The sequence below is a fragment of the Cystoisospora suis genome (genome assembly GCF_002600585.1).
Source record: "Cystoisospora suis strain Wien I chromosome Unknown contig_1698, whole genome shotgun sequence".
Classification (NCBI taxonomy): Eukaryota; Apicomplexa; class Conoidasida; order Eucoccidiorida; family Sarcocystidae; genus Cystoisospora; species Cystoisospora suis.
The window spans coordinates 47,154-64,259 of record NW_027154498.1 but is presented as its reverse complement, the minus strand read 5'-3'; the positions used below and the strand labels follow the sequence as shown (position 1 = coordinate 64,259).

The window sequence follows — 17,106 nt, the reverse complement described above, 5'->3', positions numbered from 1 at the left end:
GAAAAAGGTAAAGAACCGTTCTACTTGTTCGATAACAAGCAGTGGAAAGAGCTTGGCTGAGACAGCCTCCTCAAAGCAGATAAATCTGACACTCCCTGAAAGATTTTTTCACAGGAGAGTATATGAAGCTTTTCCTCACCTTGCAGCTTGGGATACATCCAGTAGAGGGAGTTCTCTCTTTGCGTAGTCCACCAGGGCCTGAGTCCCCCACCGCCAGTCGTGTCTTACACGATTTGATGTCTCGGAGAGACGTATAATCACCTCCTCCATATTTCCCTCATCAACCTGGTCTCCTGCCATCTTCTCGTGTTTCAGTCCGGCGGAGACCCCACTTGCATCAATCATATCCCTCCCAGTCTTTGTCACTTGATGCCCAAGGCCTTCGCGTCTTCGGGCTTTCTGGAGATCAACAAGCACCCAATCTAAGGCTGAGAAGAGCAGGCGCCACGATTCCGACAAAGTCACATTTCGGGACGCAAAGAGGCGTGCAATTTGAAGTCCCAAGGAGACTGGGATAAAGGCCTCCCCCTGGCCAAGTTGTTCACCCGACTGTTGCGCATTTTTCCGCGTTTCTCCCTTCCTTTTCTCTTCTTTAGCTGAAGAGGCTGAAGATGAAACTAACAATCGCCGGGTGTATATACACCAAAGCTCCTCGGTGTCTGAAGAAAACGGGGGAAGGAGAGCATGAGCTAGACGGACAGAGAGAGTACGGAGTTCTAAGGCTTTGCGGGATGAACTTCCCTCGGTCATAGGAAGCTGCTTTATCGCTTGGAGAGGCCGAAAGACCGGCATCACATAGGGGAACGATTGACGAAGATGGGCTGCGAGTACGGGGCCCTTCTGTGGACCGGAAGACGCTGATGCTGAAGCCGACGTGGGGGGGCTCCGGACGGCCTCCCCAGCAGAGTCTACAGTTGCAGTTGACAATGCACGAGTAGTAGTAAGCGCTCCTAGTACCCTACGTCTTTGCGATACAGTCTGGGGTGGAGAGCAGGGAGACGAAGAACACGCCAAGAAGCGGTTGGGAATCCGACATGAGCAGTCTCGTAAACTGCGACGATATGAGGGACGTGCAAACGCATTGCTGAACGAGGGAACAGACGAGTTCAAAAGAGGAGAGCGTGCACCCGGTAGTTTGCATCGCTGGAATCCTGACCCTTGAGCGCCCCTGCAGAAAGGGCAGACGGGCGGCAAAGAAGACAACATCTCCGGGGCTTTTCTTACCAGAGTAGGACTGAGTCGTCTGCGAGAATCGCAGACACATGCAAAAGAAGTCGGGGAAAATTCCTCATGCCCGAAAGAAGCTGCTGACTTGCCCCTCGACTTCGCCAGCGCAAACCTCAAAGTCTCCCAGTACCGTGCGGCGGACGTGGCAGAATCGAGAAGTGTCTTCTCCAGTGCACACCCGCTACGTAGGAACGCTAAAGGACTTTCTTCTGTCCGTGCTGGAAAGGCGAGCACGGAAGAAGCAAGAACAGTTGGGCGGCCCGAAGGCTCAACGGAAGGACGGGGACCAGAAGACGACGCATGGCAGATTGAAAGCAGATACCGTAAAGAGGGGACTGTGCCCCGAGGTGTCGATACTGACCCGCAGGGAACAGGTAGCATTGTGAGCAGTCTTAAAGGCACTCGAACACTCGTTAGGCGTGTCAGATCTTCGGACAAGCAATCGCTGTCCCTTCACCCTGAACGAAGTCGGGATGCTCCGCTGGTGAAGGACGAGAAGAGGAAAAGAAATCATCTGGGCCTCTAGCGAGGAGACGCGAAGGTGGCGTCGTCTGAACTTCTTCCACAATTACTGGATTCCTCTCAGTCCCATAGATAGTTTCGTGGATGCACTGTAGCCGTGAACTGAGCCTTGGCTAGGGCCTACTTCGAGTTCGAGGAGCTGCAAAGAAGGTAGGCGCCGAGGCACAGACGGAGCCCAGGCTGGCTACACACAGTAGAGAAAAGCTGTTCACGACTGGGCAGTGAAAGATGGTACAGTAGTTGGAAACGGAAAAAAGGTAACAGGGGTATCCGATATTGTCTAATATCGATACCGGCTGGAGGTCCCGTTACTTCAACGAGTGCATGCATGCCACACTGAGCAGTGAATGGTGACGAAGCTCAGGGCATTGCTGACAATAGATCAGCGCCTCAGAGGTTGATCGTCTGCCATCACGACGTCTGAACAAGCAAGAGTTCTCAGAGAAAAGCTATGGGAATGTGTGTTGCTGAGCGCTGTACAGGCAAGCGGACTGCAGACAAGACCGACCGCAGAAGCGCCGCATGCACGGAACGCTCTGGGTACGGTCATCCGTCTGCCTGCATTCACCGTTCTCCAGGCAAGCTGAGCCTGCTGCCCAAGTACCGGTCGTACGTGCGACCAGCGCTTACGCGATATTGACAGCCGTGACGTCAATGGTGTTGAGCCGGCGAGTGGGGCTGTGGCTGATTTGTCACAAGCCTACTAGACCCACTTCTGCACAAGGCATCTGTGGCCCTACGGCTGGATGCCCATGTCTGCGTGGATTGCTCGGTTGACAGACGTCTCAGAATGTGTGGACGGCGAACGCGGGAGAAGAGCCCATCACTTTAGAGTGCCGAGCTGCAAGAGTAATCCCAACCAGCACAGCTATGTCTGGATTTGAAGGACAGATTTGTTCGTGGCGGCAACGAAATCTGGCAAGAATACCGATGCTGAACCGTCCGGTCCACGTGCATGTAGAAGCAAAGTGCGTCGAGATATACGCAAAGGGCCTCTCCCGTTGTCTACAGGAGAGAGATGAAAAAACTCCAGCACGGCTCAGCGTAGTCCTGATATCGCGGGTATGACCCTCTCAACATCCGCAAGCTGACAAGGGGAAAGGCGAGAGCGCAGACCAGGCTTCTTGGACAACACGCCGTGACCCGGACTCTGGAAGGCTATTGATCCAACCATATGAATCTAGGTTTACGGGGGCAGACGCAGCGCGACATCAATGAAAAAGGTTCTCGTCATCCTGTGCGACACCCGTTGCCAGTCTCTCTCAAAAGTACAGTCCAGGAACACTTGCTCCAACCAATCGTTTCCTGCACTGTCTCCACCAAAATAATACAGGGCCGATCCGAGTGTATCGTACTGAAAGATTCTACTTCCGGGGTCTTTCTGACGGCCATGCTTAACTAGCACCCGTGGGCTTTCATATGTCGCTCCCACAAAGCTAAACCAGGCTAGTTTAGGAGCAGGCGATACCTAGATGTGGCTCCTTCGTCCTCGTCTCTTGGGCTGCCAGCAAGAAATCACTGGCCACCGTGTGGGGAAGCCAAACCTGCTGGGACAGCCTATATCTCCTGGTCAACCTCCGGCCACTGAAAGCATGCCCTTCTCACCCGCAGGCAGCGAACGACATGTTTTTCGAAGGAAGACGGGAGACAAAAGACTTTCGAGACTGAATACAGCCATATGTTCTTTTTGGAAAAAAGAAGAGACGAGATTTCCATCCACAGGAAAAAGCCAAAAAAACCCGTATCCCATGCACCAGCATAACAGCCTCCTCCAGCCCGACTGTCTCTCCATGCTGGTGTGTTGCTGGCTGCCCGCCCCCTAATCGATCCTAAGCCCTCAGACCCTCACAGCCGCCCACTTTGGCACAGCCAAACGCTGAGGACTGCCCAGCTCTGAGGTCTCATTCCCGCCCCAGTGAGGATTTCTGAAGAAACCAACAATATACATCCTTTTAGAAGACACAGACCATCCGGTAACTCTTGGAAGCGACGAAGTAGGCAAAAAGATTTCCACTGGAAAGGCTGTACCTCCGTTTGTCCTGAAACTGTTGCTGTGCCAGCTCGTCGAGTGTTCTACAGAGAAGCACGCTAGGGCCGGCATACCATGTGACACTTTTTCGTAGATTGTTCGCAGCCTCGTACGGGTGTCCCCCACCCGCACTCTCCCTAGTGCATTTGCAAAAACGGTATGTCCACCAGAAGAAAAGCTATCAGGCCACCAACACAAAGTGAGAAGGAAAAGTTCTTCGAGGGCTCAAGCACGTGCGCGTGAACACACACAGAAGCCGTCCTGTGTGGTATGCAGCAGGAAGAAAACATCTTACTGGATGCTGCCGAAGACTTCAATATGCACACGTAACTTACATGTACGTGCGATGGAACAAGCGGGCGGGAAAAAAAAAACCGCGTCGTCTGAGAATCTCAGAAGTCGGTCTACCACCGCGCGGTAACGGGCAGGAAGGATGTGGGTCTCTGCGGGAGCGCAGGCAGCGGCTTGACCTGCCGTTTCTGGAAAACAAACACAGACAAAAGCATTTAAGACATACCCTAGAAGCGCAGCTAAACCCGTTACCTTCACCTTCAAAGCTAACAGATTTCTCTTGCGTCGACCGCGAGGTGTGCGTGAACACGGGACCGTCCGCGATACACAGCTCAAGAACGTACACTGAACAAGTGTTGCTGTGGTTTGGCTTGGATGGGCACGCAGAGAGGAAAGCGCGACCTGCTCGGCAGATCACACCATCCTATCGTAGTCTACTTTGTCTTCCCGTGAAGAAAGAGTTACATCAGAAATTTCTTACCATGAAGAAAAGCTGGACCGTGTACAACTTCTTCTCTGGATCCCAGTTGCTATAGAACTTGCCCTCACTCCTGTCTACTTCCATGTTGGGAATCTTGAACGCTGAAAAAAGAAATCAGAACAGTTCAAAAAGCAAAAAAAGAAAGAACCTCAGTACAACCTTTGGCAGGATCAAAGGTCATTAGGAGAGTCCATTCTCTCGTTCAGGAGACCGATGTGAATCCTGTATGTACGAATAAAACGGTCGGCACAAAAATTTCTGAGATTAGACCTTCGGCAGGACCCCCTCGAAGAAACAGCAACTCCTACAGACCAATGACGAAGCACAGAAGCAGGTGTTTCCTTCTCCTGTGGAGGACTAACGTGCGCAGCTCTACGAACACACGATGAAGCCCTACTCCTCGGTAGAAACTGCAAGAGAGAATCCACGACCCATTGAACGTTCCCACGAGTTCGCACATTCTGTGATACAGCCTAACAATCGAAACTGAGATATTCGCACACAAGTAACGTCACTGTGTTATAGAAGGAGCCCCTGGTTCTTCACCCGTAAAGAAAGCAGGCAGGCAAAGTCATAGGCAACTGCATGCAGAAGCCTTCCTGTAGTCCCCGGCTCCTTTGTTGGGGAACAATACTCTATCGAAGTTTCGTTAGCGCAGAAAAAGAAATCTCGGAAGGGGATTGAGGTGCATCACTCCCTTGCTGTGCATATGATAGCACACATAACTACATAGCGCACCCGAGCACATCTAAATGTCGTGTCATGCACACTTCCAGAATTGGAGAGGCGGGTATCTGGCAGCTTCAGGCACACGTTCATGTACTTCCACAGAACACATCCGTTTTCTATCGGGTTTGAAGTGAGAGTGACATTGCCGCAAGTCTTCCTCCGCTGTGGAGACGGTGGAAGCTTCCATACGCAAAGCTCACTATAAATTCTACACCAAGCTACGAGCAGGCAACTTGTCTCTGAAGTGTTATACGAAAAACAAGCACACACACACACAGTCAGAAAGGTACGCCTCTCTATGCACCGTCACCTGATGGAAAAATGGCTCACCGATAGTTTCGTAAGGATCCGCAGCAAAAAGTAGAAACTGATACTTCGTGTCTGGTGGAGTCTCGACACGCTGTTCGAAGGACGACATGAACCTGATTAGAGACGTATTGGAAAATAGAACGCCAAGCACGAGGAGCTCTATACGAAAACCGCTGAAAACTCTTTCTACCTCATCCAGTATTAGTCTCATAAATTCTGCGTCTATTTGCCGGGTCCTCCTATTGTGTACGGACAGTCTTCTTGATTCACGTGGTGAATGCCACCACTCCTGCTGAGAAAGTGCACAGACAGACCATCGTTAGGCAAACGCGGACACGACAAGCAATTGACTTCAGTAGTTGGACGAAACGACTCCTGCTGAGGCTTGGAGTGAACTACTGTAAGTGCGCACGACTACCATCTAGAGAATATTCGCTTCATTCGACTAGCTGCCACGAGTAATCGCTGTCCCTACACGTGCTGCCGTAGACTCGACGCCCCCTAGAGAAGAGGTTTGCAGAAGGTGTCTGTCTTTTCTAAGCACTGAAGGTAAGCTAGAAAACCTTCGAAATCCAGCTGACTCCAGCCCACATGGATACAAGTAGTCAAAAAGGGAAGAAGCACCTGTGGAAGGGTTTAGCATTCTCGTTAATTTCAGGATAATCTATTTCGAAAAGTAGAGCCTTTTGCAAAGTCTCCGGGTCACGGAGCTTTGACACTCGATACCCCGGACGCCCAATCTTCACCGTTCGTCCTGTTCGAGTTGGAGCAACCTGTAGCAGCATACCACACACAAATACTCATACACGTAAACAAAGTATTCCCCTCCGCCACACAGTTATCAGCTCCTGAGCGAGAACGAATTCAACACCATGTACGCACGCAGTTAGCGTTTGTCGTATGGCCCACCAAGACGGTAAGGCACTCAACATGAAACGAAAACTTCCGCCGGCAGCCGAGGTCTCCAAGTGCATCTTCATTCCGTGCCAGCCCGATTACACGAAGAAAGCACCACGGTGTCCGCCACCGGTGGGTGCGTGATGAGGATCGTAAAACAGATCTCGGTTATGAGACGATGTCACCTGGCGTTTGATGCTTATGCCGCCAAGCTCGTGCATTACCTTCTTCTACATGAGGCCTCTTCAGCTTCAGTCCGCCCTCAGTCAGAAATATTACCATATACCTCAACTCCTTCGCGACAAGTCAGGGGAAGAGGGAACTTTCTCTGTCAAGCTAAATAAACCAGACGGACACGCCCTACGCATACCCCGCCGTGCCGCCGGTCCACATGAACTGAGGAAGAAGGTGAACTCACCTTAGCAGGCACAGGAGCGACGGTACTCTCTGCCTTCTCCTTCTCTTTACGCCGAGCAAGGTTTGTTTGATGTTTACGACCCTGTGTGTGAGCCAAGTAACTCCCCTCATTAACGTGTATCGTCAGACATAACCGACACTCGAAGTGACCTGTACACATCAAAATGAACGAGAGACCACCTGGATCAGCCTCGGAGCACCAGTCCCCCCCCAAACTGCATGCAAGAGGCTGACACTAGACATTGAATGCCGAGGACGTGAGCAGACGTGGTGCAGACACAAGGGTAGTTTGCATGCAACCCAAGAAGAGAGTCCAACTGCGTTACGAAAACATCACGTCGCAATAAGAAGCAACCCCCATACCAGAGACAGACTGACGAGGACTCACCGCTGCACGCTGCGGTACTGCGCCACGCGCAAGGAATAAAAGAGACAATGAGGCAGAAAAAAGAACGATTCTGAACAAGGAAACAACGAATCAAGGGTCTAGTCTAACACGAGGGTAGGTAGACTGCGGAGTGACGCTGAGTTAAAAGCAGGTGAGAGAGACGTGCTTCACGAGAGATCCGTTACGCAGGAACTACGCCCACCTACGTTTGTTTCTACTGGTGGCGCTCCATCCTCTTCGAAAGTATTTGAAAAAGACTGAGCAAAACGCGCAAGTGCGAGCGAAGTGGACGATTTGACCCGTGAAAATGTGCGGCACGTGATTCCAACGAATGTACTAGACTTATGTAGATACACGTGAAACACTGTACACAAATACTCATGAACGGCGCCTACGTATAGGCGAGCGTCTTCAAAAGATGATAGAGGGAGGGAGTTTTCCGCACCGCGTCAGATTCAACTTCCTGAAAACAGTTCTCCGGCTAATGCATACACAGTGCCTACGCAGTATCTCTCTAGGTGTATCTCCCTGCCGGTCTACTGCAGGCGGCCAGATGCTACGTCCCAAGAGATGCCAATGTAAACGCCCTACCAGAAGGAGCTGGAACCTAGTACCGGTAACCAGTGTAGGCCAATCTCAGATCCAACCGCTGCTCACCGAATCCTTACAAAAGAAAGGTTTTGTCGTCCTGTAGTAACAAACTCTGCTTTGAGGAGCCGTGGACGCTACGACTTTGTCGCTTACCGATGTGGTTTTTCATGAAGTACGGATCCTTGTTCAGATCGATCGTCTCCAAGGCAAGGCGGCGTAGCCGCTCTTTCCTCTCCAGATTCCATTCCTGCGACGTGGCGGGCGCGCCGCTCCCCGTCTTGTGAGCTACACGGTTCTGATAATCTATTCCCGACATTCTGAAAGATGGCTTGAGAAACCTCTGAGGAGCTTCGTATGACGCGCAGTACAGACTGCAGCAGCACGAGCTGGCCTGGCTCCCCGCCCAGACTCCTCGGAAACCAATCGCTTCTTGTTGGCGCCGGTGCGGGCGTCAAGACCACAGTAATCTCCCTCCGCGCGAGTTTCAAAAGGTAGAGAACGAGCCCACGAGACTACGATGGAGAAGGAAACCACGCAAGAACGTAGAGGTGAGTTGAACAGAGTCCGAGTGCACTACTCGGGCAGGACGCACGGCCACCGGCGCGGAGACACGAACTTCAGCCGGATGGCGAGAAACAGGACTTCTTCCCTGTAAACAAATTTGAATCTTTCGTCAAGCGGAAGCACAGCGACTCTCGAGATTGCATGCAACAGATGCAACGGATGTCCGGGATCGAGCGCGGAAGGATTTGCGCTGCGCAGCCGCGGTCACAGCATGCGCAGCTTTCTCTGGACGGCCGGAGTCTTCCCATTGCAACAATAACGGCGTCGAGCCTTTGCACTGGAGCCGAACTCAGTCACTTTCTTGGACATAACTCACAGTCAGGAATGAATGGTGGCCACTTCCGTAGCCACTGAGAGTTTTTAGGGATGGGACCACCCCGTACCTGGTAGCGTTACGACGTGCAGGATGGGGAGGCAAAAAACTAGTGTTCACACCACATAAAGTGGACACCCGCTGGGCTTCCGTGGTGCTAGCGACTCGAAGTGACCGCAGTGCGACTAACTCAGAACCTGCCGTATGTCGAGGGCCTCACACTCGAAAGGACTGGGGGTACGAGTGAGACGTACTGGCGCTCGAGTGAGGCCAGGACGTGTCGAAACACTTAGCGAGGCATCATCTTGAAGGAGGCAGGCGATTGTACTTCTGTCCCCGATCAGTTTACACTTCATTAAGGCACTCGGAGAGAGAACGGCCGCTCACGCAGATCAGCGTATGAGGGAGACAGGAGGTCTGTTACAGAGCTGTCCAGCTGTGAGCCGCGCAGACAGGAAGTCGAACGACCGTCGTGCCGCGAGCAGCTGCAGCAAGAAGTGAGACGTGAAAAGCCCCAGCGGAAGCAACTTCATAAGTAAGGTTTTTTCAGAACAGGGCGGAGATAGACAAATCTTTACTGGAAAGCCACCCGCCATAACAGAAACGGTAACCGGCGCGGGTCCCCTCGCTCCGCCCGAGAATGCCACGCGGCCACAAAGCAGTTACCGGTCTCGGAGGCGCAGGGCGGGGTGACGACTTTTATGCAGCCCAGTAAAACCACGCTCAGTAGGCTGATGTTTTTAGTCAGTCTCTAGATTGACTCGATGTCGTTCATGCTACAGCATTTGCAGTTCAACCTCTGGGGGCTCTTTCTTGAGCTACTCAGCACATCCGGTGCAGAGCTTGATTCTGTACTCCGTTGTCTGCGAAGAGAGGCAATGGATGCAGCTACGGTAGAAGCGCTGCCCGAGGGAAGACTTTGTAGCCCCGGGAATAAGCCCACAGAACAAGTTTTGCTTCAGAAGCCCGCTCCTCCCACTTCAGACAACGTAGACAGCACTTCAGACAATGTAGGCAGTTACTTGGAAAGCCTTCTCTCGCTGCACAATCCAACGTCAGTACCACTACGGAAGTAAGATGCCTCTGCTTCCTTGTGCAGCGGAAGACACACCCCGGGTCGATATGGGGGGGTTCGGCGGTATCCTCTATCAGCAACGTGGAGATGGAAAAAACACCTGCCCGGCCCTAGCTCTTCCGTCACATAAGCTTATCTCACCGCACTCACACAGCTTATCAGCTGGAGTGTCCTCCACGACTGGAAGACGGGCACGGGACGAAGTGGCGGGGTGACCCTGGCCGTGGTGTACACGATTGCGCGACAAGAAGCTGAAGAAGCACTCAGACCCGGGAGTGCGGAGACACAAAGACAAGATACCTGTTAGAAGCGCAGCTGCGAGTGCCGACGCGGGGCAGCATCTGTAAATGTGCTTATTTGGGGTACACGACTTGTACGAGCACAAGTCTGTCGCGCTGTGTGTACAGGCTGTGCACAGCTTTGCTTGACGCCACATCACGGCTGAAGCCAGTGTAATGATGGCTTGTCGGCGTGTCGTTATCAGCCTCTTCCCTACCATAAGATGTGCACGGTTACGCTAACATGCGAAGGGTTTCTACTATAGATATAGTATCACCGGCAGAGTCTCTCAAAAGATTGTCCTTTCAGGAAGTATTGCGCATCTCATTCGTCTGTACGTCTATCTGCAATCTGACGCCAACAACCTGAACGCGAAACTGACTAGGACATCCTAGGCCGAACAGCATGCATCGGCCTCCACACGCTGGAAGGTTGTGTCGTTGCTAGTAGCCGGGACTGTAACATCCATCTGCTGCGATAGATGTAGATGTGTACATCGGCGTCTCTATCATTGTATGAGAGAATACATCTTCTCAGACGCAGAGGGCTCTACGCGCACCCTGGTCTTAACTGAGCACGTAGAGACGCAGACTCTCAGCGAGTGTCATTGCCGTGGCGACACCTGTCACCTACCTTCTCCGTCGTCCTGTTAGCGACGCGTACGGCTTCAGTCATAGCTGACAGCAGTACGCTCATCTGCAGCATGACAGAGTCCACATCGGTTCTCTCGGCCTCTTCTCTCGTTACAGTTGCTTCCTGTGTTTCCATCGTCTCTTCCATATTCCTGTCGCGCTCTTCTAGGGGATCAGCAATGGTCCTCCGTTCGTGGTCCTTAGTCTTCTTGCCTGGCATCGCACTTACAATTACATTGTCCTCCCCGCTATTACCGGGAAGAAGGCCAGTGCTAACGTCTTCTCTACTCCGCTGCTGCCCAGCGTCCTTGGCCCGCAGATCGCTACTCGGACCGACTGTGTCACAACCAGAAAACGTCTCTGCAGAGCTGCTGGGAACTTGGGTTTGACGCCGACAGGAGTGACTCAACGACATGGATGATTCGGACGGAGTGTCGGAACTGCAGTCCTGTGACCGCGGACGTTCAGAACGCTGGACAAGCGAGAGAGTTGGGGAGGCTTGGTGAGGGTTTGAATTAGAGCAGTCAAGAAGAGAAGACGTAGTGGAGAGGCGACGGCAAAAAGCCATGAGAGAACGCAACACCGGCTCATTGCGGGGAAGCGTACCTGGTCCCAGTAGCACAGAAAACAAAAACAGCCGGAGTATCGTGCGCTTTGTCCCTGTAAGCAACCTAGATTCGCGGTGCCGCGCCACAGGCAGGGACCAAGAACGGAGACAAGGTGACGGCCACTCCTCTGTCTACACATCAGGTAGTGAGAATAGTTCTCTCATGCACGTGCACAACAGATGACCAGGCAAGCAGAGTCCAAAGGCAGATGATATCGTCTCGCAAGCTCGAGTGCACCCGCTGCATAAGTCCATAAGGTACACACACACCAGGGTAGCATGTCTCGTGAATGTCTGGCCTGTAGTTCTGGTCTTAGGATACGCCTTAAGCCCCGACTGGTACTGCATGCCTGGTGACTCATTGAATATTTCTTATTAATGGGAGCCCAGTTCCCTGCAGACTGTGGCCGGGATTAACGTGGAAGGGGATGCCTTCTGGGCAGAACACGTGTTGAGAGACACGCTCACAGTGGATACGAGTCATGTACGGAATATATTAAAGGTGCCTGCAGAGACTTGGAATTGACCAGGGAAACACCACAGGGCAGTTTAGCGAGAGGCAACAAGGAGATCTCGGCTTCTATTTGTTACTCCAGAACTTCTCTCTGGGACGCCCCGCTCGGACCAGTGTCTCATTAAGAATCTCCTCGCGCTTTTCTCTCCAGTGACTCCACTGCAGGCTCTAGCATGAACGACGCGGCTCTCTTCGCGTGTAGGACTCGTCAAGGGTAGAAGTAAACAAAGCTGCTGTACCTACTTTGTCACCACCATACCCTGTCTTGACGGTGGAGTCTTACCGGCCTTCACACGGCTGACGTAATTCTGTAGAATACGGGCGCGACTATGCAGCGCTTGTAGGCCCCGCTCTTGTAGAATCAGTTGGCGCAGCCCTGCACACAGTGCAGCAATCAGCCAAGACTCAGAATAGACCCAACCTCCAAATGACTTTCCCTGTGCGACTGATGCATAGAGATCGGAAGGTTGCAAGGCGGCACCCAGCCGCAAGATCTGACAAAAAACATTTTTGTGTACACCTGGACAAGAATTCTCCCTTTGATACCCTTACGGTGTTCATGGTCCTGAGAAGTTGTGTTCGACCTCTCATCTGCCGTCCCGTGCATGACGTGGTTCAAAGCAATTCGCTCCACCTCTCCCTGAGAAAAAAAAAACAACCATCCCCGTTGTCAAACGTCGACCCAGTAGCCAGGTAGAGTAATAGCCACCTCCTCACAGTCGAGGTCGACTGAATGATTGCCAGAGGTGGAGAAAGGTACGGGCACGAGCAAGGCTCCACATGCTCCGAAACATACGCATAGGGACGTATGGAGCAGTTTATGGGACACAGTTTCAGGCTCATGCGGGACAAAAGAGACATGTAGTGTGCGTGTGGACGAACCTAAGAAACAGAATATGCGAAACCCCTAGCAGGAAAGCGGGCGACAACAGACTCAAGAAGGAAGTGCCCCCAACTTGTGTAGCCCAACAAGAGTCAAGCAGCACTGAAGGTAAACAACGCCGTATATCCCTTCTGAAAATGCCTAATACGGCACAACGCAATTATCCATGGTGTCCCCCACACAGCAGACCAGCACCGAAGAGTGTTCACACACCCCGAGGCACTCCCCGGAGAACACCGACTACACTTTTGCCAAGTTTACGTGTAACAGAACCGTACCGCCGTAGCTCTACTATTCTCAGGTTCTCCCAGATCTCCATCTCCTTGGATAATTCTTGCAGCAATCGCGAGAAATTTCATCTCACACGTGCTGAAAGCGCGCATATCTATAGACAGCTAACGAGAGCCAGTCCGGACATTTGCCTGTTTACATACGCTGGAAAGGATCAGTAAGAGACGAAGTTTCCCTGAGCTGAACGCCTAGAAGGATTCGCTTGAAGGGCGTACAACAACGGCGTCTCACTACTCTGATCTTCCTCACCATTGCAATGGTGGTATCAACCTCCTGATACCACGTTTCAAGTCTCTTGGCTGCTTGTTTCTTTGTCACGGTAGACAAAACAGGTGCACCGGCATCCACTGCGTGCGGCGTGATTGTGTTCGACACTTCCGCGGCCTTATACACGGAAAAAAACCTCTCCGCAGACGAAGAAGAGGCACCTCCTGGAGCCATCGTGTTTTTTCCAAGAGCGGTGGGATCAAAGAGAAGCAACGCCATCACACCGTCAAAAGACGAAGACATCTGTACGCACCACAAGGAACTTGCGCAACACCAATACGATGTATACTAAGGTATAAGATAAGGTACGTCGTGATTCACTCCCAATACACCCGTGAGCCCTGCCACTCTAAATTCTCTACAAGTGACAGAGTGTAAGAAACCCCACGCCAGACACACCGTCTCTCATGTGCACAGATACCCCATTTCACTGGCCCTCCAACCATCACTAACAAAAGACGATATATGGCTACCCGCAATTGTGATATGCTTATCTGCCGAAATGACTTAGCAACGACTGAAGCTCCTCTTCAAGAAGAAAGCATGTTTGACCGCAAGAGCCATAGAAATGCCGACTCGTCCGTCGACGCCTTCACATCGCGATAACCAGGCATCGATCTTGTTCGCAAGCGCACTGCTGACTGAATGATTTCTGTAGGCGAGATAGACCCGTCAACGCAGGGTGTACCACAGGCAGCTGCAGGGTTTGACACATGAAGCAAATTCGCTGGGTACCAAACATAAGAAGAGAACGGCATGGATCGAAGAATCTCCAGGTGACAGCGTACTGTATCAACATGTATTTCTCTTTTCTTGTAGACCTCCTGGAGCACATGCCCTGATGCTACTTAGTTCTGGTGTTATACCACAGACTCTGTCTACAAATGCACCTAAAACTCGACAAAGAACAAAGAGGAACTACATACATGCGTGCACGGATACGTAGTTCCTCTGCGGTTTGCGGCGACTAGAACAGAGAGCCACCTCGGTGTGTGCGCCAAGTGATTCAAAGACTCAAGTCTGAGAGCGCGTGCATTCACAGGAAAAAAATTATTTGGTCTCAATATGCAAACAAACGTAGGAGCTGATGTCCTAAACAGGCCGGGAACGTGACTGGGCAAGAGCCACAAAATAGCATGGTGACAGCTCAGCAACGAGGTTCTCCCGTAGATACCTGCTTGAGGAGCTCTGCGTGTAGTCGAGTTGGTTGCCGAACGTTGGTTGTAACCACGTAGAGGCCAGTAAGAGTCAAGTCAGGATCGGTTGCCGAATGTTGTTGAAGTCTTTCTCGACAAAAGTTTAGATCTAGTTCAGGGACGCTGTCCTCTTCACATTCCGTTGGCGAGTTGCCTTGAAGCTCTGCACAATTTCGACGTGCATGGAGGGAAGAGATCGGCGGCAATGGGAACGAGGCACGCACACGAAGACTATGTGAAGAAGAAAAGCCACCTGAGAGGCAGATACAAAAATAGAAAAGCCTGTGTACGTACATACTTCCAGCGAAAGCTCCCCGCGTGTCACCTGTACCTGTTGGTCTTCTGTAACCAACGCAGACAATCAGTCGCTAACAGACCTCTAAGAACGGGAGAGTGCCTCAAAGGAGAAGAAAAAAAAACAGAATTTTCCGTCCCAGACAAACGAAGAACCGTGACAGAGCTATTGAACCACCTATGATGTGTCCGATGTAGACTAAACTATAGTTCGTTCGATGCAAATGACCAGGAGTCTTGTTACTTCCCCGGCTTAAAGAGGCCGCAAAGGAGAATGCGGCAAGCGGCCCAAGCAAGTGAGAGGAGAGCATGGAGTGTCTTCCAATGGTAGAGTGGAAAGGAAAAAAACAGCGCACTCCCTACTACAGCCCTTCTCTCCCTTCAAGGATTTGCAGCTAGCGCACCCAGGATAGCTCCGCAGAGCAACAGAGAACTGCCGAATTCATCGGACTCCTTCTCCTGTTGTTTACCCCCCCGGTTGTGGTTTGAAGTGGACGCAGCTTGGCCTGGATACTGAGGAGAATGTACGCTTGGCCTCCGTCTGGCTGTGGCGCAAGAAGCACCGCTAGGACTTGTCCCTCTAGCATCTTTCTGGAGAAAAGAATAACAACGACCGCGGCGCTCTGAGAGAGCCACGAAATGTCGAACGCAGTGATGAGAGATCTGGAATAAAACCAAGGGATGAAGAAGGCTGCATTTACGCAAACAGAATAGAAAGAGAACCGAGCCAAAGTACGGAACGTCGCGAAGAAAACCCAGGGTAGGCCATCATCAATAGACCTAGAGAGAACTGGTCTCGACACACCTGACAGGGGAAGATTGCTTCAGTGAAGTGGACTGTTGACAGATTCGGATGCACTAAGAAAGGAAATTCTGGCTTATCATCAGTAAAGGAAGGAGGGAAACAAAGAAAAAGAAATCCGACGGACAGCAGGTGCTCGGGGACAGCCGAGGCGCCGGTTTACCTGAGAGGACGGGTTCACGCACCCTGTCTCGGGTCCGCGCATTCGTAAGCTAGTTCGTAGACACGAGGACAGAAATAACAAAGACTCGGCACGCCAGGGGCTACCTCGGGAGTTTCAAATGCCTGCTGTCAGTAGTCTACTCGAAGCCGGGGCGACTCGTGTCCACCCCGGCGCCATCCCCCATCACTCTTCTTCAGTGGTTCATGCAGACTATAGCTGCCACAAGAAATAATAAACAGCCACAGAGTATGTTCAGCCTACATTGAAAGGCGAGATTTCGGTGCTCCTGACGACGAAGAAGGGAGAAAAGAGGAGGAGCAGAAAGAGGAAGGAGTGATGCCAAGAGTGGGGTCGGCGAAAGCGCCTGTCTCGTGGTCCTGGGAGGCCGCCATCATGCTCCCGGTCACAACAACAAAAGCAAGAGAGGAAGAAATATAAATGTACAGCAGGTAGTCGTTCGAGCAAAGAAATGGAGGGGACAAACAAACTCTGACGTACACCGAGAACGGTGTCCTAGCACGAGTGCGCTGCTGAAAGAAAAGGCAGTCAGAAACGAAGAGGGCAACCGACAAGACAGGTTAAACATGAGTGGAAGCAAGTCGACGGGCAGGACTGAAGAGGAGGCTGTCGCGAGCATCCTAGAGTCGTGGTTCCTTAGAACAGGTCTTCAGCCCAAAGACACACAGAATAGAGGCCCGGTGAAACTCAGCCTTCCAGATCCGCGAACACCGTGGTGACGTTGGAGGAACTTCCACGCCACGACAAAAACGTAGACTGGCCGGCGAGGCAACAGTGGTTCGGGCTCTTTAGATCCGCTGCTGCCCCGTCCAAGCAACGACACTTCCAGGGGAGACCAGCGGCGTGACTGGGGCCTTGAGAAAGAAGGGCGCCGAGCCACTGAGACTCCTGACCACCAAGCATAGAGAGACTCCAGACTATAGGATGGCTAATGCTGCTGAAGAACAGACAAAAAGTAACACGATGTGTAACTTTTTTTCCTAGCTGATGCTGGCGACTGCATGCGCGGAGCAATGAAAAGAAAGTCAGATGGGAGGAAGGACGAAAGGACCTAAGGGCACCGATGTGATAACAGGCAGGATGATCAGTGGGTGCAAGATAGGCCTCGCTGCAGAGAAAATACTGCCCGATCAAAACTCCTCTTCAGCCATTCAATCTAGAAGCCATGCTGCGGCCTAGAGAAGCAGCCTGCTGTCCCAGCGTTCATTCCAGCCCGTTCAATTGGCCTTCTGTAGGGACAAGTCACCAGCGAAACAAGCCTTTTGGACGCCGCAGGGACTGAACACCGAAGAACGTGGTAGATTTCAACCATGTGTGGAGCCCGCGA

At 52.0% G+C, this 17,106-nt stretch overlaps 3 protein-coding genes across 3 annotated transcripts; all 3 read right to left on the bottom strand.

Moving 5' to 3' along the window:
• Positions 1-133: 133 nt before the first annotated feature.
• Positions 134-2,913, bottom strand: CSUI_003764 (atp-dependent clp protease proteolytic protein). Its single transcript, XM_068063959.1, has one exon. The coding sequence runs from the start codon at positions 1,606-1,608 to the stop codon at positions 136-138; it is 1,473 nt and encodes a 490-aa protein (XP_067924073.1). The 5' UTR covers positions 1,609-2,913; the 3' UTR covers positions 134-135.
• A 606-nt stretch (positions 2,914-3,519) lies between these two features.
• CSUI_003763 (splicing factor 3a subunit) lies at positions 3,520-8,842 on the bottom strand. Its single transcript, XM_068063958.1, has 6 exons — positions 8,035-8,842; positions 6,904-7,052; positions 6,213-6,361; positions 5,610-5,701; positions 4,551-4,651; positions 3,520-4,257 (listed from the first exon to the last, which is right to left on the bottom strand). Exons 1-6 carry the CDS (start codon positions 8,195-8,197, stop codon positions 4,183-4,185), a joined length of 729 nt encoding a protein of 242 aa, XP_067924072.1. The 5' UTR covers positions 8,198-8,842; the 3' UTR covers positions 3,520-4,182.
• A 927-nt stretch (positions 8,843-9,769) lies between these two features.
• Positions 9,770-17,083, bottom strand: CSUI_003762 (cop9 signalosome complex subunit 6). The gene is made up of 8 exons (XM_068063957.1): positions 16,023-17,083; positions 15,201-15,387; positions 14,481-14,755; positions 13,289-13,549; positions 12,418-12,505; positions 12,149-12,241; positions 10,746-11,350; positions 9,770-10,084 (listed from the first exon to the last, which is right to left on the bottom strand). The coding sequence occupies exons 4-8, from the start codon at positions 13,547-13,549 to the stop codon at positions 9,992-9,994; spliced, it is 1,140 nt and encodes a 379-aa protein (XP_067924071.1). The 5' UTR covers positions 14,481-14,755; positions 15,201-15,387; positions 16,023-17,083; the 3' UTR covers positions 9,770-9,991.
• Between the last annotated feature and the right edge of the window lie 23 nt (positions 17,084-17,106).

Bases quoted from the DNA above. Each gene is read 5' to 3' on its own strand.
- CSUI_003762 (XM_068063957.1), bottom strand. From the start codon at position 13,549: ATGTCTTCGTCTTTTGACGGTGTGATGGCGTTGCTTCTCTTTGATCCC. The intron at 12,506-13,288 runs GTGAGGAAGATC...TTTTTTTCTCAG, and splicing joins TTGATACCACCATTGCAATG to GGAGAGGTGGAGCGAATTGC. The intron at 11,351-12,148 runs GTAAGACTCCAC...TACTGGGACCAG, and splicing joins CGTCAGCCGTGTGAAGGCCG to GTACGCTTCCCCGCAATGAG.
- CSUI_003764 (XM_068063959.1), bottom strand. From the start codon at position 1,608: ATGCTACCTGTTCCCTGCGGGTCAGTATCGACACCTCGGGGCACAGTC.
- CSUI_003763 (XM_068063958.1), bottom strand. From the start codon at position 8,197: ATGTCGGGAATAGATTATCAGAACCGTGTAGCTCACAAGACGGGGAGC. The intron at 4,652-5,609 runs GTGAGCCATTTT...TTCTTTTTTCAG, and splicing joins GGATCCTTACGAAACTATCG to CGTTCAAGATTCCCAACATG. The intron at 4,258-4,550 runs GTAAGAAATTTC...TTTGTTTTCCAG, and splicing joins CGGTCCAGCTTTTCTTCATG to AAACGGCAGGTCAAGCCGCT.